The following is a 22,328-nucleotide window of genomic DNA, read 5'->3' as shown; positions in this document are numbered from 1 at the left end:
CTGCTCTGGTGATGGCGGGTCCGTGTTTCTCTCTATTCTGCTTTTTCTTTTTTTCCTTAGAAATGGGGCTGCTGTTCAGCCTGAGCAGTAGGTTAATGGGAAAACGCCATTTTTTGGAAATCTGCAGTAAAGCAAGGGCGGGTTTGGGAGTGGGTGAGCTGCTGAAGGATATAGCATGAGATGTGCAGCAACCTTAAACTCTCACTGCTTTCCCTGCAAAGGCCAGGAAATTGCCCAAACTTTGCAAGGTGTCCCTTGCTTTACTACACTTTAAGAAATATTTTCCTTAAGTAAGAATATGCTCTCCTTTAATTTCGACTGGGAAGAGTTCAAATGCACAGCTCTGCTATTCCCAAGCTGCTCAGCATCCTGGGAAGCAAGAAGCAACGCTGATTCATTAGAGGTTCATAATGCATAACTTTGGGCTTTTCCTAATAGGTTTTGGTCTTACGTTACTGAGGTGGCTTTGGCAGAGGCAGCAATGGCAGCCCCCGCCCCTGCCTGTTGGGCTCTCCCTTGGCAAGCCTTTCCTGGCGCAAAGACAGGAACAGAGGGGAGGGGGGAGAAGGCTGGTGTTGAACTAGTGGGTTTTATAGGTAAAAGCCAAAGAAAAGGGGGACGGCCGCGTCCGGCGGCCCTCGCGGGTGGCGGAACGCTTGTGAGCGGGATCGAGCTCCGCGCCGGAGCGGCGCCGTCTCCACGGCAACCGCCAGGCCGCGGGAAGATGTCGGCCGCGGGTCGGCGCGGCGGGGCGGGCTTCGTGTTCCGGGCCCTGTCACAGAAATCCTTCTCTTGCCTGCAGGACAGGGACATCGAGGATCGCCTCCTCAAATGGTGGGAGGAGGAAAGCCCGCTGCGAGAGGCGTCTGGCTAGGGGCAGCAGGGAGCGGCGGGCGGCGGGGAACAGGCAGGCGGTGCTGAGGGCTGGAGTCCTCACCTCGCCTTCAGGGCTCCCGCTCCAGTGGCGTGGATCCGTGTCTCTCTGTTTTCCTTTTTTGTTCTTTGAATTTCTCCTCCCGTTTATTCCCCCACTTCTTAATCTGAAGTCTTCTTGATATTTTCCAGGCACGCAAACCACTCCTTCTGAGGTGCGAGGCATCTGTCCTCGCCTTCCAGAGTGAGCCAAGATCTATTTCAGCTTCGCAGCGTTGCTCTGATGCAGCCTGAGCCCTCCAAAGTGTGGGGGCGGAGGGGATGGGAAACTCCTATAACTGAGAATGAAAAGCAAAACCAAAACAAACAAACCCCTACAATTATTGGTCAGAATAGGGCTTTATGTGGTTAACTTAACAAATTTGCAGAGTAGAGTTCTTAGTATTTGCAGAATGAGTTCTTAGTGTGTCTGCAGAATATTTAATCTCATTTTTCCATTTCAGGTCCATGCAAGGCAGGATCACAGCACAAGCATTCGGTTTTGACCAGCAGTTTAAGCCCTATCAAAAGGATGAATTTGTTATGGTAGCTCTAAGTCCTTTGTATTTTAAATTGACTTTTTTTTCCTTCCATGAAATTATAGCTAATGGAAAACTGCATAACAGGAAACAGTACCAGTGTTGCATGCTTTTGGCCTGCTCACTGTCTCCTTGAAAATAGGTGTAGTGCTCAAGTCTTACTTTGTGAGTTAACTGTATTGTCCAGTAAAAATATTTTAGTCTGTACTACTGTTACTCTGCTATAAGAGGGAACAATTTAGTCATTCAGGTTTCCCAAGAATGCAAATCTGAACTGGAGCTGATCTTGGCCACAGCATTTAATATTGGGAAGTCCACCCAGGGTGTGACTTTAAACAGTATATACACAGGTGGTACCCTTGCTCTCAGCTGCTATGGCTTTGTCACAGTAACTACACTGGGCAATTAGATGTGCATGTGCACCACATATCTGGAGATATAATTTTTTGAAAATTAATGGGTACCATTGCTTTATACTGGAAGTTTGAACTTTTAGCTTTTTTGAGACTCAAGTCTCATACTGATTTTGTGTCCTTCACTTCTCTTGTCTGCAAAATCAAATCTGTGTATCTATTTGCAGACAGAAAAAAAACCCTCAAAAGCACTTGTGGTTTTAATTTATTATACTTCTACTTTATATTGTTATCGTGAATAAAGAATTTAGCCTTTTTGTATTTTAAAGAAAGTCACACAGAAATGCACCAATATTTCATCTCCCACTGATAAAAATTTCAATTTATTGAACCTCAAATTATTGAAGTTTTCAAAATACACATTTGCCTTCTCAATGCTTGAATCTTTTTAATTAAAATGTAAAGATATCACTATGAATGGATGAAATCTGAATAGCTGTGAAGTAATTGGGGGGAAAAAGGATCATTACATTATATTGTCTGATCTCTCTGTATCCCTGAGGGGTGGTAAAGAGATTTGGTGATGCAGAGACTGAAAAATCCATCATTTTCATAGCAGCTTCTTCAACGATTATTCCCACTGCTTGTATACATGTATGTAAGTGTGGTTTTCTCAGTTGCCTTATCTGTCATTTAAACTTGCCAGCTACCAACATTTCTATGCATGTCTCCTTTCTTAAGTGATAATAAGATTGAATACTTCAAATCTTAATGTGGAACATCTTCTCCACACTATCAATAACTTATAGATCTCTTCTGTATCTGTTTAATAATTTTTGTGTCTCTACACTTCTCCAAGATTTGAATTTATTTGAAAAGTGCAAATTTTAAAATCCTACTTAGCATTTAATTTTTAACTTCAATGACATTGCATAAAGAGGTAGAACTGTCTCATCTCTTCCTCACTTTTCTGTACCTCTGAGAATTTCATACAGCTTTTTTGTGTATTCCTGGACTAAAAGTGCTTTACTGTAAAACTTTAATACTGCATATATAAATGTGCACCTGAATATATCTTGAATGTATAAAAGACACTGGCTACACAAAGTTACAAAAGCATGGATTTGGTGGCATCCAAACTGAAAGATCATACAGAATCTACTGTTGGAATTGGAGCCTTATAATTTGCTTTGAAAATGTTCAAGCCACTATAAATGATGATTTTATGTTTCATTTCATTAACTGGTATTCTCTTATTTGAATATTGTAGGCATTTTTTAATGATCAAAACGTGAACTCCAATTTAAAGTTGCTGTCAGCTTCAGGACAGTGGACTACATTGGGTAAATTTAGAATAAATTAGTCTTAACTAAAAAAGTCTGTGTTGTAACTATTTTGCTCTAATTTGCCATTTTCTAATAACAACAGTTCATATATGTGTATTCTCACCTGGTTCAAATACCTTAAAGAATGACTTTTTTACTAAAAGAAAAGATTGGTGTCTTGTCTGTTACTAAATTGTCACATTTTACTCTTTTTTTTCCCTCGTTCCCTGCATCATTCATAAACCAAGCACCTAGAACTGTTTCTGAATGGTCTGTGACATCTGGTTGACCTGACCACGTATCCAGACAAAATCAACTGCATTAATTATTCAGATAATGTTTGGAGAAAGGCATTTTTCTATAGATGCAACAACCTTACTGGACAGATCTGAGAGTATTGCTCTGTTACAAATTAAAGTTGAGAGAGGAGCGGGTTAGGTAGAGCACACCTCCGAGCTCGTGTAAATCTGCTGTCTGCACAACAGAGGTGATCAAGGCGCAGAAGAGCCCCATGTCATAGGTTGCTCCAGGTGCAGTCATGCCATGAGGTTGACTTCTAGTTTGTTGCCATATCAGAAACTACTTAAAACACTCAGTTACGTCTATAGATATAGATGAGACACTAAAGCAGAAAGGCTAAAATCAAATAGCAAATTTATGGCACCACTGTGAAATGTGTTCTTCGTTGTGTAAATAACACTTAAAATTTCACAGCAATTGCATGTGATAATGTAGTGAGATTTTGTGCATAATGTGATCTCTGGTATTGCCGAAGCAGTTTTCCATAATAAGAATATTTTAAAAGGGGATAGTGGGAAGTCCTAATTTCTTTTGGTTTGTCTGCAAATACTTTACTGTGTGTAAATATTTAATGGAGCTTTGGGAATTTTCTAACTTTTCCATTTCAGCTCTCTGAAATTGGCATAGATTTTTCCCACTATATACAATAACACTAGACATTGCCACCCTTTTGTTCAGTTAAAATCCATTTTCCAAACACTACATCCAACTGTTAAAAAATTGAAATAAAAAGATGCAAAAAATATCTCAAGTACCCCTTCAGGTACCTCTTTCTCACTCTGGCAAGCAGGAAAAAAATAGATATATTTCAAACTGTTGGGTAAACCTTTTCCTGCTTTAGGCAAGAATTTTTTTAGGCTATCTGTCTAGCCTATGACTTGCCAGTCCCTGCAGTGAAGGTCAGTAGGTTACATACCTTATGTTAAGAGGGTCACTTGCCAAGTATCTCAGCTTAACTCCCAATTCTGCTCAGTCTTCCTCTGCAGAAGTAGTGCATTTTGTTCTAAGGACTGGAAGGGTTCCCTTTCTAAATCCTGAACAGCTGGTATACCCCATTTGCTCTTAAAATTTCATCTTCCCATTCTTTGCCTATTTTTGGTGAGGAATGTTGGCTCATTCTTCTATACTTAGTCTTCATGTGCATTTTTTGAAAATATAGTAAGAATTTACTGTGAGTGGGAGGAGGTAAAAATCATCTTCTAGTATTTTCTTCTTCAAACATGCTGATATATTAATGCAGATTTATCATTTACTTATCACTGTGGAGTAACTCTTTTAAAAACACATTCCTGTTCCTGAAAAATGCTGGAAATGGGCTTATTTTGCTTTTTAGAATATCTGAGGAAAAATTACATAATCTAGGTTAATTGAGATACTGTATTTATTCTCTTGCAAACAAAAATGTTAGGGTTTTTTTTCAGAGGGGAAGTAGTTTGGATGCATAATATAAGTCAGGTCTAGATAGATCCTTAGAAACTTCCCTTCTCTCCTCCATGAGCTTGAGCAGCAAGTATTTATGGACCCACAGAAAGATGTCAGCATTATATAAATCATCAATATAACAGTAGTGTTTGTTTTCATAATAACTTTGTCTTTTTTGAGGATGTAGTCCCCTTGCACCTTCTCACTAAGAATGTGTTTTTTCCTGGTAGAATCCATAATTATACATTGTCTCAAGGACTCCAGCTTTAACATTGCTTGAAATAAAGCATTTTAGGTAAATTATACACAAGGATGTACTCTAGTCTGCTTGATCTGATCAGAAAGATACTGTCCTATTCTCACACCACACTTTTTGCCTCTTGTAGTAGGGATATTTTTCCCCTCCTCCTGGCTGCATGGCACAGTACCTGATCGTTCTGACATGTGCTTTAAGCCACCTCTTCATGGGCTACTGTGATATTTCAAAAATAGAAGCAGCTAAAGGAACAAATTTGATGCATACCAATTTATGTCTTGAGTCTTGTGTGTTTGAAATAGCTGCAGTGAGAACTAAATAGTAGTTTTTCCTTGGACGCATTGCTGGCCTTGCACCTGTCAGCAGTCTTGGGGAGGCAGGACTGTGTCTGCTTAAGCTCAATTAACACTTGAAAACTTATCTTCAAAGGGGTAGGGTTATGGTCTTTTTGTGTAAATAAAAATTTAGTATTTGCCTAAAAAAAGATTCTTGAGTTCCCATATGTACTTGAAGCTTCAACGATTTCTGTCTTTGGAATGGCTTTTTAAAATCTGAATTATAATCTTAAATCAGCAATATTTTAGACTACAGTTATAGGTTATAACTTGCCAACAAAATGTAGATGTCATTTGAACCTATAAATCATCAACCTGCACCTTTTACTTTTGAAATAGCCTATTTTTAATTCTAAGCACTGAACTTGCAGTATATATAACCTGTTTTGTAAACAGTAAATTGCAAGATGTTTTTCTGAAGTAAAAACCCGAGTTAGATTTTGGAGGAATTCTAAATATACCTAGTCCAGGGTTTGTCTGCCCCCTACTAGATATGCAGCATGTTCATTTAAAATTATATTGGCAACACTTTATAGATGCTCCAGAGCTGGCTGTTATAAGAAGCTTAAATGACTTCAGGACTTCTCAGCTCTTTGTTTTCCACTTGCAGAGTTGTCAAGGCATTTCTTCTTCCTATTTTATTGCTCACTTTTACAGCATTATTAAAACTAGTCACTCTTTTCTAGGAAATTTGGAATCTCCAATTTCAAATCTCACCTCTCAAATGGAGACTAGGTAGCTTCCAGTGTATTTAAACTTTTCCATTTATAGTTCAGTTTTCTGAATTACTGAACAGATTACAAAGCTCTGGATTTTTTTTTACCTGATCAAAGTTTTCATAAAATCTTTTTTCAGAAAAATCCTTACAATTCGAGGCCTATAAATAGTTCAGTTTCTTATACTTTTAGCTCAATAACTGGGAAAATGTAAGATTTTTCATTTTTCTCAAGTCATTTAACATCTGATTTTTATTAGTTGACTCAGTTTTTAATTCATAGGTATTTACAAAATCAGCCTGTTAAGGGCTGATTTGGCTCATATTAAATCCCTTATAAAATAAAAATTCTATCCCTGTGAAAGGAAGCTGGATAATTAAAAGTTAGAGGAAGCTGGAACTGAGGGGGTGGGAAGAAGGATGAATAAGTAAATATAAATCAGTTTGGTTGTTTTCTTAGGTTGTGAGGCTGTAATTAATATTTTTTTCTGACTTGTGTTTTTGGTTACATAATTTCATTATTGTTTGATAGTCACTACGTGGACAGGTAGGAGAATGTCCTAAACTTTTTTTCTTTAATAAAAGGTACTCTTTTTCATAATCTGTACATGTGAAGCCAAGCAATTAAATGTCTATAGCTGATTTTCTTTACATCACATTGGTATGGTAAAATAATTATAAAATTTCATGTCAGTATTTTAGCTTAAGTAGGCACATTTTCAAGCCATCAGCTTTTAACTTCTCTCTAATTTTTTTCCTAGTGTTGATCAGGTAGGTGGTACAGTTTACCTGGGTTTAGATATTAAAATGCCAGTCCTACTTAACCTATGAATAAATAGTCTCCATGTAAGTATATGGCAGAAATCCCAAGGGCTTTCTGGAACTGTGTGAGCAAGAGAAATTTTAGGTTATGCTATGCTTGCAAAGATGAGGGTCGAAATGAAATGGTAGGTGCTCTTGGAAGCATCCTGGTTCATACACCCCTTTTTGGCATGTTTCTTTTCCTGAAATACTGTCATCTAGAGGGAAATCTGGACATTTCCCAAATAGTAGTCCTTAGTGATCCTTTAGGTCAGTTTGTCAGGACACAACTGAATTTTATCTTTAATTGTATGGTAAAAAGCCTTTTGATACTGTGATGTTGTTGACCAGTCTCCAATGAAGGGAACCTACAGAGGAGAATAGATAAGAGTAAACTCATGGACAGCTGGAATGCTGTGAATATTCTGTCTGCTCAGACACACTGCCCTTGTGTTGCACCTCACTCACGCGCTCCTCCCCTCTCCTGTTCAGAAGCACTTTGCAGGGTGTTCAGGTGGACTTACGAGATGGATAGAGAATATGTTCTGAACACTTGGACTGTAGAGAGCACACAGAACTGGACTGAGTCCAAAGCTTCTCAAACATGGGGTCTAATGCTATTTAAGGTGCCATAAGTTATCCAACACCATGCATACAGATTTGTAGATGTAACACTGTATGTAGAGATGTGCCCTTCTAGACTGATACCTCATTAAGGAAAATACTGTAGGGCATCTCAAATGGTTCAGATGTCTATGAGCAACAGGACTGGCCTTGGATGACTTGCAAGCAAAGGGAAAAAAAATATAGAAAAATATATACCCTGCATTTAATGATTACAGAGATAATACTTCAGATTCATACGGGAAACATTGAGAGTACCTTTTTCATTTTCTGAAATAGCTGGTTAATAAAGCTTTTCACAAAGTTCAGATATAATACTTAACAAATAAAAAATTTGTTGGGGCTGTGTTCATTTTGGTTTTTACATTGTGGGGTGCTGTTAGCAGCTGTTGACTTTTGTACCTCATCATGCCAAATTTGGCAGCTGTCCTTAGATTCTTTAAGGGTTAAGCTGTGGAATATGATTTTTCTAAGGGTGTGATCTAACATGATGTTGAGTTCACAGTGTTCCATCTATTCCTAGTTTCGATTGATAGTATTTACCGACAGAGGGAGCAAACACATGAGCCTTAATGGAAGGTGGTATTCAGATGAATTTAATGTTTTCTTTACACTTGTTTTTTTCTTACCTTTCTTTGGCTTTTTGGAGGGTCTGTGTGATTGAGTCATACTTATGTGATCTGTGTTTTTTTAAAGCATATGAAACATGCAACCAGCTTCCTATATATTCCAGGTTCTAAAGTGACAAAAATTGAAGCTACAGTGGTACCTTGTACACAGATTTCCATGTCATTTTTTGATCGGCTGTACTGTGAAGGAGTTGTTAGAGAAACTGGAGATATTGTGAAATGTTACGATGACTATTATGATGATATTCTTATCTCTGATGAATTAAGGAAGGTCAGTATAGTAATGAATAATTTATTATAATTTTTCATACTCTGTTAGGTACCATAAGGTCACATTGATAGCCATGTTTTTGAAACAATTGAGGCAGTACATTGCCTAAATGTGTGAAAGCAGGGACTGTTTTCCAGGTGGGCCCTCTTTCCTTCTTATTTGGGAGAAAAAGGGAAAACCTGCCCACCTGTGTCTCAAGTAGTCAGTCCTTGGGTGTGTGTGTATGTGGGGAAATGTAGATATTCATTTGCTTAGGAGGGGGAAACAAGGGATGCCAAAGGGAAGGTTCTCTGATATTCAAAGCTGTAGGTTCACCCAGCCTTCCAGGTAGTTGATGAGATTGAGTGTATTTGATAGTTACATCCTGAAGCATTCTTGGCCAGGGGTGTTGACCATATCATATGTGAAGACATTTAAAGAAAGTCATCTTCATAAATTTTCACTAAAACGAAGAGGAAACTGTGAAAAAGGAAATTATTTTTCAGTGTAACACTGGAGGGGGACTAAATATAACTCCTGAACAGGCCTGCAATGTAAAAACTTTGTTATACTGTAGTGGAGGTGTCAGAAAGCAGATTATTCTGGAAAAGAATCTAGCAGTGGCATCAATGTATGTCTTTATTGTGTTTCTTTTGACTTCATAAACTAAGCTAAACCAATTTTTTAAACTTTAGTTTGTTTAGCATTAGCAAAGCATAGTGTGGGAGAACTGGATTTTGCTCTTCCTTGTATATATAATCAGCATAAGTACTTAATAATTATAGAGTTGCACTCATTTGCACTTGGCAAATCCTTTGAAGGCAATGTATTTGAACCAGTGACACTGGTTACAGGATGTGGCCTGAAATACTGGTCTGTCTTGTAAAGTTCTGGGAAAAGGTGAGAACTCAAGCTCATGTTTAAATTTCAGATGTGGTTTGTAGCCTAGCAGTTCAAAATACTATGTATTTACTTATAAGCTGGGTACATGTGAAATATTTTCTGAAAATTAAGTATATTGTATGTAGGAAAGTTAGAGGCAACATTTAAAATTAGAAATCATTGGGGTTTCAATGTCTTCCCATTTTCCTTCCCATGGAAGGGATGTGTGTGTCAGCATTTGCAAATTGAGGTTTTCACATTGGTTTGAAACAAATGAGATTCCTACTTGTAGTAAGACAGCAGAAAGAATAAGAGTAAAAATCTTCCAGGAATGACATCAAAACTTCAAATTAAATTAGCCAGGGCTCTAAGACAGAAGACTGTAGGGGGCACCAAACTGTCTCCTGGTGTCAGAGGGTGGCCCTCAGCTGCAAGGCTCCATGTTTCTTTCCTACCTGCCTTGTCTTCTCTTGCTTCAGCCAAGAAGGGGGTTGGGATATATATGAAGTGGCCATCCAGAACAGTTGTTACCCTGACCCCTTTTTACTCAGACTGTGTTATAAAGAGGGCCAGAGAGCAGTAGGCTCATGTCTAGCTTTGACCAGTTTGCCTGGGCTGGCATCTGCAGTTTGGCTGACATGACTCAAATGTCTTGTAGCCATTGGGATTGTCCTGTCCACATTTACAGTGTGCAGTGTTGGGACTAATTTAGCAAGTCCTCTGTGTTCACATAATATCTCAGCAAAAGGCAGGTGAGACACATAGAGGCAGGTGGAGAGCATGTCTGGTTAATCCAGCCTACAGATTAAGGCTCACTGGAGTCTGCAGTAAAGCATGATGTGAGTTTAAGTGATCTCCTCTGGGAGATCCTCAGGATTCTTTTACAAATATGAAATAACTGTGTCAATCTAAGAGTGAAAATGCAAGTGTTGGCAAAGTTACCAAAACCTAACTGTTTGGCAGTGGTTCACACCCCAAATATAGTTAGATTGTTTTCAGATTATTGATTGTTTCACTAGCATGACAAATAAATAATCAGTGAAGCAACAAGACGTGAAAAATATTCCCTTATGTCTTTTGGACACAAATCTGACAGTGATTCTGGTTTATATTTTATGTGAGAATTTTGAACATAATTGCATCACCGGAAGAAGCATTTATAGAGAAATATGTATTTCCATCCCTAGTTCCTATATTTTATATGGCCATAATTTCTGTGTGCCATACAGCAAAATAGTTGCATTGTTTATAAAATTAATCTCAAATAAGCAATTTTTATCAATTTGACTTCCTTGGTTTTTTCTTGTTCTACAAGGTCTTGCTTCTGGAGGATTCTGACCATTATGACTTATTCAGTCAATTGGATCGCGAGGAATTTCTGTTCTGTCTTTTTAAGCATTTTTGCATCGGAGGAACTCTTTGCCAGTTTGAAGATGTAGTTGACCCATACTTAGAAACTACGAAAGCTTTTTATAAAGACTTGGTGAGGTAAGTGTTATTCTGTTTTATACAACCGTGTATGTATGTGCTGTGCAGAGATACTTTGTGTCGATTTGTGTAAATTTATTGTGCACTGCTGCTTCAAAAATGGAGCTGTTATTTAATCCACCTGTAAGCTTATTTGGCTTCGACCATCAAAATACCATGTAACAACAGGATTAGTTCAGTGCAAAATATATGCAATTTTAATCACATCTGTCCCACATAAAAACTCTTTTTATATAACAGTTATGGACATAGATGGTTTATAATTCGCTGCCATTTTAAGGATACTTTTTTTTTGCAATCATCTATTGAAAACATGGCATGGTACTGGAAACAGATTGTATTCCCACTGTCATTGATAAAATATCAACAATTAAGTCTTGGCTGTCTAGTTTTAGACTACTTTCCATTGGACTGCTTTTGATTTAGAATTTAGAAATTGAAATAATTAGTTGAAAATTTTGTTTCTGTATATATTTTATTCCTGCTGATTTTTTTTTGAAATTTTTTTGTAATACACTTGGATTTTGGCCTTCCTAATTTGGCAAATACACTTCTCCCAGTGTAATGCTAAGGGTGATAGAATCTGGCTGTTAACATGACACAGTGGACTAACATATATTTTTTGCCAGGTCTGGTGTATGGAATTGTTTGGAATTTTACGTGAGGGTTTCTTTTCCTTGAAATTAAGGGTGGTTGTTCAGACATTCAGATTCAGAATAAAAAGGCAATTTTGTTTTCATATATCCATATGCTGACTTCTCCGATGGACAAAACTTGTTATTCCCTGGTTAGTGGGATACGGAATGTAGTTATAGGTTATGCAGACTCATTCCTAGTTAAGCAATGGGAATATAGAGATTGTCAAAGATATTACTAAATTTTTTATTAGTATGATTAGTTTTTGTATTTTCATATCATATATAGATGGAAATCAAGTGGGTTCTTCAGAAGTACTGCATGTGACAGAAAAATCATCCATGAATGCTTAAACGCTACCCTCCCTTTTCTTTTAAATTGCTCACTCTGCACTTGAATGAAGCTGCTTGTTACTTTAATCGTGGGCCTTAGTTGACTCTGCATTGCCTGCAGCTGTTTCTGCTCAGGTGTTGTTGAACTGATCTAGGACAAACTGCAAATCCAATCAGTTCCTTCCCTTTACTGCTTCCCTTTGCTGTTGAATTGTTTTATCCTAAACATGTTCAAGTTCTGTTCTAAGCCACTCATTTTCTTTACCTTCCTATCTCCTTAAATATCTTCCCATTCTTTTTCTTTTTTATGCTGTAAAATTTGATAAGGATGTCAAGTAGGTCTTGTTACTTAAAACAAAAAAAAGCATCTGCCAAGATCTTCCCACAGTTTCATCCTGCTTTCAAGGTGTACTTTTTCTGTATCCTCAACCTATTGACCCTTTATATATTTCTGTGATTTTCCTCTTGTGTGCTACTTCTGTCCTTTATACAATATTAGGAGAAAATATTTCAAGATCCATTCCTCTGCTGTTTGTTTTTGTCTTTTTTTTTTCTCAGTTGGCAGATTGCTTTCTATCCTCTGAAGTTTTGAAATACATCTACTCAGTTCATGTGAGATAACTGATCTTCAGTATTTATCTACCATGTGCCTCTCCATTTCTGTGCCTATAAATGTCTGCTGGTTTCTCACTGCCAGAGGAGCTGGTGTTAACACTCAATACCAGTTGAAAAAGAAATTTAAAATTTAACTAAATCTTTTTTCTTTGTCCTTTGATATTAAGTTCTCTGTCACTACCATGAGAGAAGTTTTTGATCTTGACATTTCAGACCTTCCCTCCCCCTTCACAATCATGGTTGTCTTTTTTTTGGTCTTATTTCTCCCTGTCCCCAGGTTACCAAAATGATGCTACTGTTTTATTTCCACCATCTTAAGAGAGAAAAAGCCACTGAAAGGCTGTGAAGATGACCACTAATGACAGTCTTGACTTAATTTCTAATTTCTAGTCCATGCTAGGCGCTGTGTTACTTCATTTTTGTACAAATTCACCAGAAAATAATGCAATGAAAATTACCTGCTCATAGCCTTTTATTTTCAGTAAACAACTGCTAATGACAGTAGTAATTGCTTAAATTGTTTTCCAAAGAGTTCACCTTCAAATTCCTGTTGAATACTAACTGTCCTTTAAATTCCTTTTTGACTGCTGTCCTCTGTCTGGTTTCTTTTCATCTTAGATTATGGTCACATTGGATACTTTCTACTCTTTTAAAGTGATATTAAAAACCTTTTGTGGTATTAAAAATTCTGTAAACTGTGCTCTCCTTAAGGTTTAATTTTGAATTTTTATATTTGAAAGCTAAGAAGGCTTGGTAAAAAACAAATGGATACTAAAATAATTATTAGCTGCTAGGTGATGTGCACTGAAAAATTAGCTGCCACAGATGAACTCAGACCAATAACAATAAGCTTATAGAGGTATAAACTACCACTGTTCAGTCCTGTAACAGTATTCCTTATGGAAAAGAGCCTTGGCATGAAGAGTTACACAAGTGTCTTTACTGCTAGGAGCAGCAGGCCTATGAGCTTTTCCTTACTTATCTTTATTACAACAGTTTTTTCTGGCCTTTCCTAAGTTCTAACTCCAAGGCACTGGCATTCGAAATAGTATCAAAAGGTTTGAGATTTTGTTTTATTAAAGCATTTCCATGTGTATAGCTTTATTATGAGAAAATGCAATAATCTTTTTGAAATTAGGAGATCTAGATATTTTACAAGTACTGCTAGGGACTTCCAGATACAATTATTAAATGGCAGATATTTTCTTCTTTGCAAAAAAAGTGATATTTTCTTACTAATGAATTAATGCACAACTTGTAGTCTGTTACTAATCCATTCATAAATAGTCTGTGACCAGTTGAATCCATCCAAAATTCTAGTGTTTAGTGTAATATCCTGTGTAACCTAAATGGTTCAGAATTTCTTGTAGTATTTTGATTTGGTTAAAGAATATACTTACACAACAAAAATTTGTTAATTTAAATAATGAATCTTTGTTGATAAATCTTGTCTTCTGTACTTAACCCCAGATTTTTCTGACAGTGTCTGTCAATGGTGACAGCTGCTGTGATATCTTGTAGTCAGTGTTTTCTTCTCCTTGCTTCATCTCCATCTCCATGCCCTTTCCCCCATAATGAATGAATGTATTTGAAGGCATTAAGTTGTTCTTTTATTATTTGGAGAGCCTAATAAAATACTGCTGGTAAGCTTAGGGTATTAATAAATCCCAAAGGGTATTGAGAAACCATGAAGATGTTTGCTCTTCATAAAAATAGAATAGATGCACATTAAAGTGATGAACTACCATATTCAATGAATAGTTTAGACGTTTAAATTTGGAAGAACGTGGGACTATTAATACTGTCCTCTTCAAGAAGACAACATGGTTTTTTCTAAAACCTTTTAGGGGAAAAAAAAAAGAAATGGGGCAAACGGGCTCATTAAAGGCAATGTCCTGGTTTCTTTCAAGTCAACAAATGAAGAATCTATCTGATTTTCACAGACACAATTTTTTGCCTTAAAAAAATAACCAAAGTGCTAGAAATAAACACTCATCCTGAAAAATTACTTACAGGAAGCTAACCACAAGGGGAAGATTTCTCAAGGCAGTGGAATAAATAGAAAAACTTATTCTTTGTCACCTCGTACTTTGATATCCTACATATATGAAACCAGAAAGTGGTAGCCTGATTTTCAGAGAAGAATCTGAAGACAGAGTAACTTAGAACTGTAGCTTTTGGGGGTGGTAATATATGGTAGAAAGCGATAACCCCACTAACTCTCTATATCTTGTTCTGAAAGTTGTCACTCTTTCCACAGAGATGGTTAAACAGTTTCTGAAATGCTGTAGCTTCCAGCCTAGTATGTTAGCATAAACTGACATCTATGTTAGTTTGTCTTAATATGCTGGTCTGTAAACTGCAGTGGTTCAGAAGCTGAGCTGTCCCTGCGAGGGACAGTCATCTCTGAAGGGCTGGGAAGGCAGACAGCTGGGGTCAGTACCAATTTCAGCAATGCTTTTCAATCCACTGTTGAGTATATCAACATAACAGATGCAACAGAAAGTTCTGAGAAAGCCTTGTTACTGACTCCCCACAAGGAAGATGATCTTCACAGTATGGGTTCAAACATGACAAAGTACTCCACAGGGGTCAGTTAATTGCAGAGTCAATTTCTTTTATTGGCTGGAGGGACTGAATCAACAAAGGTGATGTTGGTTGATGTTGCTCTTATAAAAAAAAGCTTTGCCGAAGCACTGGTAATAGGGGACTGCTGTCACAGCTTGGACCTGGTGTGGTGATTTCACTGGCCTGTGTTTAACATACATTCTAGTAACTTGTTTATATTGGGACCTTTCCCAGGGATGGAATCTGTTTGTGACAAGGCAGGTATTGAGCTATGCATTTCTTGGAAGTGTGTAAGTATGGAAGTTATAAGCCTCAACTATTCCATAGTGAGTTAATGTAAATAAGAACCTGCAAAATTAGATAAATTAATAGCAGTCACATGATCTAATTTCTGAAGAAATGTAAACATCACTTAAAGCAGAGCTGAGGAAAAATAACAAATTAAAAATACTTAAATTGAAAATATGTTGAGATGCCTGGATTCTTCGCAATGATATCTCAGTGTTTTTTGTAAACATGATGAAAGAAATAGCAGTCTTCATAACACAGACTAGAAATATAAAAATTCGGAACTAATCCCATCCTAAATTGCATAGCTGACTATGTATACAAAATTCCAAAGGAAGAAAAATGATCCTAAACTATACATACTAGTTAAAAATGAGCTAAAGACTGCATTTCTTCACCAGTACTGCTGCTATTTCTTGTGGTCTGTACTAAGATGCATTTCACTTTGCAGGTTTCTTACCTCAAAGAATATGTGAAAAGATTTTTACAAAATATTTAGCTGCATAATTTTTCATAGCTATCAAAATGCAAACTATACTGGAGTCATCAACATCTGGGTAATATTGCTGTGATTTATTAGTTGAAAACTGTGAAAAGTAGTGGGGTTCCACAGAGCTGCATTTTGGGCCCCGTGTTCTTCAACCTCTTCATAAATGACTTGGACGCAAGACTGGAAGGGATGCTAAGCAAGTTTGCAGATGACACAAAATTCAAAGGAGCTGTTGACTCCCTCCAAGTCAGGGAGGCCCTGCAGAGCAACCTTGACAAATTAGAGGACTGGGCAATCACCAACCACATGAAGTTCAACAAGGGAAAGTACTGGATTTTGCACCTGAGACAGGGCAACCCTGTATGTACGTACAGACTGGGGAATGAGATGCTGGAAAGCAGTGCCACGGTGAGGGACCTGGGGGGCCTGGTCGATGGCAAGTTGAATATGAGTCAGCAGTGCCCTGGCAGCCAGGAGGGCCAAGCATGTCCTGGGGGGGGCATGAGTCCCTCTCTGCTCTGCACTGGCCTCACTCATATTGTGTGCAGTTTTGGGCACCACAATATAAGAAAGATATTAACCTCTTAGAGAGTGTCCAAAGGAGGGCAACAAAGATGGTGAAGGACCTTGAGGGGAAGCCATATGAGGAGCAGCTGAGGTCACTTGGTCTGTTCAGCCTGGAGAAGAGATTGAGGGGAGACCTCATCACAGTTTACAACTTCCTCATGAAGGGAAGAGGAAGGGCAGGCACTGATCTCATCTCTGTGGTGGCCAGTGACAGGACCCAAGGGAATGGCCTGAAGTTGTCTCAGGGGAGGTTTAGGTTGTAATATTAGAAAAAGGTTCTTCACCCAGAGGATGCTTAGGCACTGGAACAGGCTCCCCAGGGAAGTAGTCACAGCCCCAAGCATGACAGAGTTCAAGAAATATTTGGATGATACTCTCAGTCACATGATGTGGCTCTTGGGGATGGTCCTGTGCAGGGTTAAGAGTTGAACTTAATGATCCCTGTGGGTCCCTTCCAACGTGGCATATTCTGTGATTCTGTGATTCTATGTCTAAAACCAGGTCAGTTTCAGACTAGATATACTCAATATTTTTCAGTAAAATGTCATAATAGCCACATTATCTAGCAATGGCCACATACCTTTCCATGGTCAATGTGACATAAGTTGATTTTAACTGTGGCACTAAACCTGCATTATATGGGAAAAACTGTTGTTTAAACATGTCTTAAAATGGCCTTTTGTGGTCTCTTTGCAAACACGTGTTTCGTGTTTCTTCTTCCCAACACCCCCAGGACAGGTTATCTCCCATGCAGGAATGTCCTGGGAAAGGTGTCCTGAGGTGTTTCCCATTGGTCCTTGTTAACCCCTTCCTGTGATTGGGTGTTCCTGTAAGCCCCTTGAGACTTCTAATTGGTTACTCTGTGATTCCTCCTAACCCTATAAATGTAACATCCCCCAACGATGAGTTTGACCTTCATAAAATTTGAGTGAGGACGCAGTGTTTAAAATGTATTTAATAAATGAAAGATTCTAATCATCAGTACTTACAGTGTATAGTAAGTACATATTATTCCCCTGTATTTCAGTGTTCAAAAGAATCCTGAAACAAAAGAAATACGTATTATTTCTACAGTCTTCAGAGTGTCTGCATATGTAAGTATTAATAATGTTTTGATACAGGATTTTACTGGAAGCTGCATGCACAGCATGAAAATAATGAATTGAAATTAAGACAAAGAAAACATAATATTCCATTGTAATGGGTTATTTTCCCATAGTTGTAATTTTTTTATTCATGAACTCTCTCCCTGATCTCATCCTGCTTTCTCATCCTCTAGACTAATTCTTCATCAGTAACTACTAACTAAAGGTTTGTTTGGTAGCTCACTAAAAATAGGCTTACTGGATTACATTTGAAGTCATAATAGTCATCCAGAAACTAGTTTATGGAAAAAAAAAATCTGAGTAATTCTGGGCTTAGATAATAATAAAACTTGAGATAGCAGTAAGGATTAAGAATGCACTCTTGACTTCATATATTCTGTTTTCAGAAATGTTGCTAGAGCTTTCTGAATAGCTTGCATTGCATCTGTTTCTCTAGAGACTGCAAGGAAGTGTAGTATACAAAAAGGCTGGACATGACTGCTAACCTCTTTTGCCCTCTCTTGTCAAGTCTCATTCCTCTTTGTTTCCCTTGCAAAATCATATATTTACCATCAAGATAAGTTTGAGAACTGGCTGCACGTTTACCAGTTTCAGCATATCTGTTATTTGTTACAGTAGAATTAACTACTTCAAATTCTTCTTGAGTAACCAGAATATGTAATAATTAAATGTCAGATAATGTACCCCCTTTCAACAGCAGTAACTGATGTCATTTCAGACTGCACAAACTTCCCTGTAGGTTGCCAGTAACCCAGTTGTTCATCTGTGGGTCGTCACCTTTAAGTACTAAATGTGATTCATAAAGACTTTCGAAAATAAACACTTTTTGGGTGTATTAAAATTTATCTTTCTACTAGGTTGCAGACTGTAATAAAAATAAAATAAAAAAAACAAACCCCTGATAACTTAATGTTCTTCTGTTATTACTGTTTTTTACCCACCTCTGAATCAAGTGCATTGATGTGAACTTTGCAGATTTCTATGTTTAGGTAGATGGGTGACATTAAAGAGTTCCCCTAACTGTCTTAGACATACATTAAATACCACTAGGGAAGAAAAAAAAGCAACTTTTTGTAAACAAAAATGTGTATGGACAGAAGAAAATCCAGTGTAAATGCAGAGCAGGCTATCCTCTTTGTAGCCTTGGAGGAAAATTGGGCATTGCTGTGCATTCTGAAAATTTGTGAGGTGAAGAATTCTGAAATTATGGTTTGTATTAAAGAACATCCTGAAGAATTTTCTCTTGGAATACAGAAAGGCTTAAACAGTATGTCTAGACTGTTTGATGGCTGTGTGGATCAAAACTATTCAAGTCAGCACTTACAGGAAAGACACTTACTGGAGCACAAATGTCTTATGCTTGTGATGAAAAGTTTCTTTCAAGGAGATAACTACATTTCTGCAGTAGATTTAGTTTGAGTTCATTTGCTAAGTAACTGTAGAGTGTGTTATTATAATCCTTATGCTGAGCTGACAGTTTTTAAGCCATGTTTTCTTGTTTTGTATCTGGAAGAAGGGGACTTATCCTCTTAGCCTGATATAAATAAATAAATAACTTTTAAAAAGCTGTTCTGGTAAAAGTGACTTCTGCAGACAAGAAGTTAGAAGAACACACATTTTTGCAAGATGGATTAACAAATGAACAAATAAATATATATGTGTATTTGCACTAGTATAAATGGAATGAGGAATTAAGAACTTTACATAACACCATCCGGACACCGTCCCTTCCTCTTTGTTTGGTTTTTAAGATGTGGCTAAGAAGCCCTTGTTTTGGAAACAATATCTAAAAAAGCACACTATTAGAGATGTAAATAGTTCAAGGTATTAAGGTGTAGTTATAAATGTCTGTAGAGCCGTGATTAGCAGCTGTGATGTTTAGCATCAAAACCTGATAGACGTAGACCTGGGCACCACAAGAGAAATAATTTTAGATCTTGTGACAAAGTACTCTCTTGAACTCCAAATACCCTTGAAAGCTTTGGGGCTTTGCATATAATGAAACACTGTTACAGCTAAAGTATTGGGATGCTCACTGATATTTTTGAACTTTCTTTACCTGAACCCAAACTGTGGCAGTGTTAAGAAATCAGCATAATGCAGAATTTATTCAAGAAGTATTTTTTAAAAAAACTTGATTAAATTATGCAGTTTTGAGAATGTTCAGCAGTATTTTTATTTCTGTATTATGCTGTGCATATGTATTCTTAAATCATCAGCTGATTATCTGTGTTGCTACAAAGAAAAAATACAGTACATCAATAAATCAATCATTACACCCCCTGGATGTCTGAACCAAAGTCCACACTGCAGATGGAATTGGTATGGTTCTTAATTTGTGTACATGCATGAATGTAAATTTCAGAGTCTTTGTGCTCAAGTATTTTAGGGTTTTTATGACCTCTTTTACTAATTAAAATAAATTTTAAAACCCTTTTCATTTAATTAAGTTATATTTATTATTTTCCTCATACCAAGTTTGGTATATTCTGGAGTTTCTTGAAATGCCTTATCACCAGAACTTAATTAGTTTTTGTTCTTGTTGAAAAAATTTTTAGTGGGCTAACACTGCCTTTAAACAGCCAAAACGTCAACTGGCATCAGTTGATTCCATAAGGAGTGCAGGAGTGGGATCCTTGGTAGCAATGGGAAAAGATTTTAGCTAGCAATCAGATCTTCATGTTGGTCTTCTCTTACTTTTTCTTCTTCAGTTCTGTGCATGAGCTTAGGTTATTTTTGGATCAAACTCCAAAGGCATTGTGATGAGCACTGTAAAATCTTAAAACTTTCTCCCCTTACTTGCAGATGAGAGTCCAGTGTTTGTTACATATGTATCCCTAAAAAACACCTGAAGAGAGCTAGGCATCTTACAATTGGAGCTACAGAGCTTGTATGCTGCGTTGGCTTAAAAATAGAATACTATTTTTAGCTTGTGGCATTTGACTACCATTGGAAAATGCTGTGAATAAACGTTATCAAATCTCTACCTGTCTTAAACAGTGCTTTTATGGTGGTGCTTAGCTTAACTTAAGGTTCAGGAGTTTGAATAGTCCCCCAAAGGAAGACACCAGAACATCTAGTAGGAGGTTCATCCTCTTTGAAATAGCAGGAGAAAATGAGGTGCCAGTAACAGCTAATGGATAAAATTCACAAATGGTCCTTGGAGCAGAAACAGGGACCCAAAACTTTTCCTTCTAACTTGACTGCCTTAACCACTGAGATGGATTATTTTATGCAAAGGAAGACAACTTCAACAAAAGAATGTGAGACATGTGACCCTAATCTGGAATACTCTGGGAGTTTAAAATTTTCCTGGACAAAATGGGCAATATATGCAATATAGCAATTTCCCTCAGGCAAAAAAGTGGAACAGAACTTACATCTCTTCAGCTCTTTCATAAAGATGTTGGGGAGCAGGAGGGAACTGTTACATGTTTTAAAAGAAAAGAGGTGTCCCTACATATTTATTGGTCTTTCAGATGTTCAATTACCACGTTGACTGAATAAAAAAAATCAACTCTTCAAAAATCCTCCCCATCTAGCTTCTGGATCCCTGCTGGGTTTGAAGTATGTGTCAAACTGTGCTGCTCTGTCAACACTGAAGCTTTTATTGACATGTGCAGACGTAGGATGTTAAACTGAAGAGCCCAGTTCCTGTGCTGATTGTCAGCTGAAAGTGTTTTTTCAGAATGAGTATTTTGAAGCTAGGTGCCTAGACTCCCTTCAAACCCTTTCTGAGGACTGGCACACAAAATGTTTTCAATAACAGTCCTAAATTGTTAAAAAGAGCTGTAATGCGGGTTTTGCTTAAATGCAAATATTTGAACCTGAACAGATGCATTAGCAAATGTTAAATGAAAAAAAAATTATAACAATGGAACAGTTTTATGTGTTAATATAGAGTCTATGATTTTTTTCTCTTTCACAGGAAACGTGATGGGGCTGTTGTAAATTTAATCATTTGTAATTTGTATAATTGTGTAAACACATGCTTACATGTTTATTTTTACATTTTATATTAATATCACATTTACCTCAAGGTTATTTGAAACATTCAGCTAGAACTACTGTGCATTTTGTAGTGTTGGGATTCTCATGGAGACATAATGCTGTTTCAATAAACTACGGTGTATTTGTTCTGTTTTGCTATGCAATAAGCTATCAATTGGAACAAATTATCAGTTTCATTCAGATTTTCTTAATTTTCTCATGGGTATCCATATTGTCCCTAATACTGCTTTGTTTTTTCTTTTTTTTACTTCCTCGCAGGATGCTAATGGCCTATGTTACCCTTCAAGCAAAAGCCACGAACAGACTTTTGCCTACTTGATTGTGGATCCCTGCAAGCGACACGTGAATACGCTGTATCACTGTTTCGGTGGAGGCGTATTTGCTAACTAGTTACGAACCCCAGTTTTACAATGGAGGTGGCCTTCTCTCTGCATGGATTCAGGTAGAAAATGCATACTTTTCTGACGAGGAACGATGTGCTCCTTGATTACAGGCTCGGAAGTGCTTCACGTTTACTCAGATGTTACTACGGAGTTAGTGACAAAAGTTTTCCTGTATTTATAGTTCTTGACGCTGTTTTCTTGGCAGTGCCCCCCTCCCTTCACCCGTTTTATCTAATAAAAGGCATTTCCCCAAAGGTCCCGTCCCTTTAATGAGCCAGACCCACGGCGCGTAACTGCGGGGCAGGCTCTGCGGGACCGGGAAAAAGCGCGGGAGGGGGCCGATCGGAGGGGGGGGGGGTGTCCCAGGCCGATGTCCAGTTTCGGGCCGGGGGAGAGGCGAGCACGGCCGCCCCTCCCCACCCCCTCGCGGAGCGGCCTCCTGGAAGTTGGATAGAAGTTAGGGAGAAAAAAAAATTCTGGTTGGCGGCACCGCTCCGTGTC

At 37.7% G+C, this 22,328-nt stretch overlaps 1 protein-coding gene across 3 annotated transcripts; it reads left to right on the top strand.

Moving 5' to 3' along the window:
• The first annotated feature begins 690 nt into the window (after nt 1–690).
• Nucleotides 691–22,075, top strand: CUNH11orf70 (chromosome unknown C11orf70 homolog). 3 transcript variants are annotated; one of them, XM_017816057.1, is made up of 7 exons: nt 691–834; nt 1,377–1,458; nt 3,075–3,147; nt 8,316–8,482; nt 10,659–10,831; nt 17,355–17,421; nt 21,703–22,075. In XM_017816057.1, exons 1-7 carry the CDS (start codon nt 725–727, stop codon nt 21,832–21,834), a joined length of 804 nt encoding a protein of 267 aa, XP_017671546.1. In that variant the 5' UTR covers nt 691–724; the 3' UTR covers nt 21,835–22,075. The 3 variants fall into 3 exon arrangements, with proteins under 3 accessions (XP_017671546.1, XP_017671547.1, XP_017671548.1); XM_017816058.1 differs by lacking the exon at nt 21,703–22,075 and adding an exon at nt 20,239–21,547 and having other exon boundaries at nt 701–834; XM_017816059.1 differs by lacking the exon at nt 17,355–17,421 and having other exon boundaries at nt 701–834; nt 21,703–22,072.
• The last annotated feature ends 253 nt before the right edge of the window (nt 22,076–22,328 follow it).

This window comes from Lepidothrix coronata, unplaced genomic scaffold (assembly GCF_001604755.1).
Source record: "Lepidothrix coronata isolate B3197 unplaced genomic scaffold, Lepidothrix_coronata-1.0 Scaffold53, whole genome shotgun sequence".
Lineage (NCBI taxonomy): Eukaryota > Metazoa > Chordata > Aves > Passeriformes > Pipridae > Lepidothrix > Lepidothrix coronata.
Note: the sequence above shows the minus strand (reverse complement) of the source record. Positions and strands in the feature narration are given on the sequence as shown.

Bases quoted from the DNA above. Each gene is read 5' to 3' on its own strand.
- CUNH11orf70 (XM_017816057.1), top strand. From the start codon at position 725: ATGTCGGCCGCGGGTCGGCGCGGCGGGGCGGGCTTCGTGTTCCGGGCC. The intron at 1,459-3,074 runs GTAGCTCTAAGT...TGAATATTGTAG, and splicing joins AAAAGGATGAATTTGTTATG to GCATTTTTTAATGATCAAAA. The intron at 8,483-10,658 runs GTCAGTATAGTA...TTGTTCTACAAG, and splicing joins TCTCTGATGAATTAAGGAAG to GTCTTGCTTCTGGAGGATTC.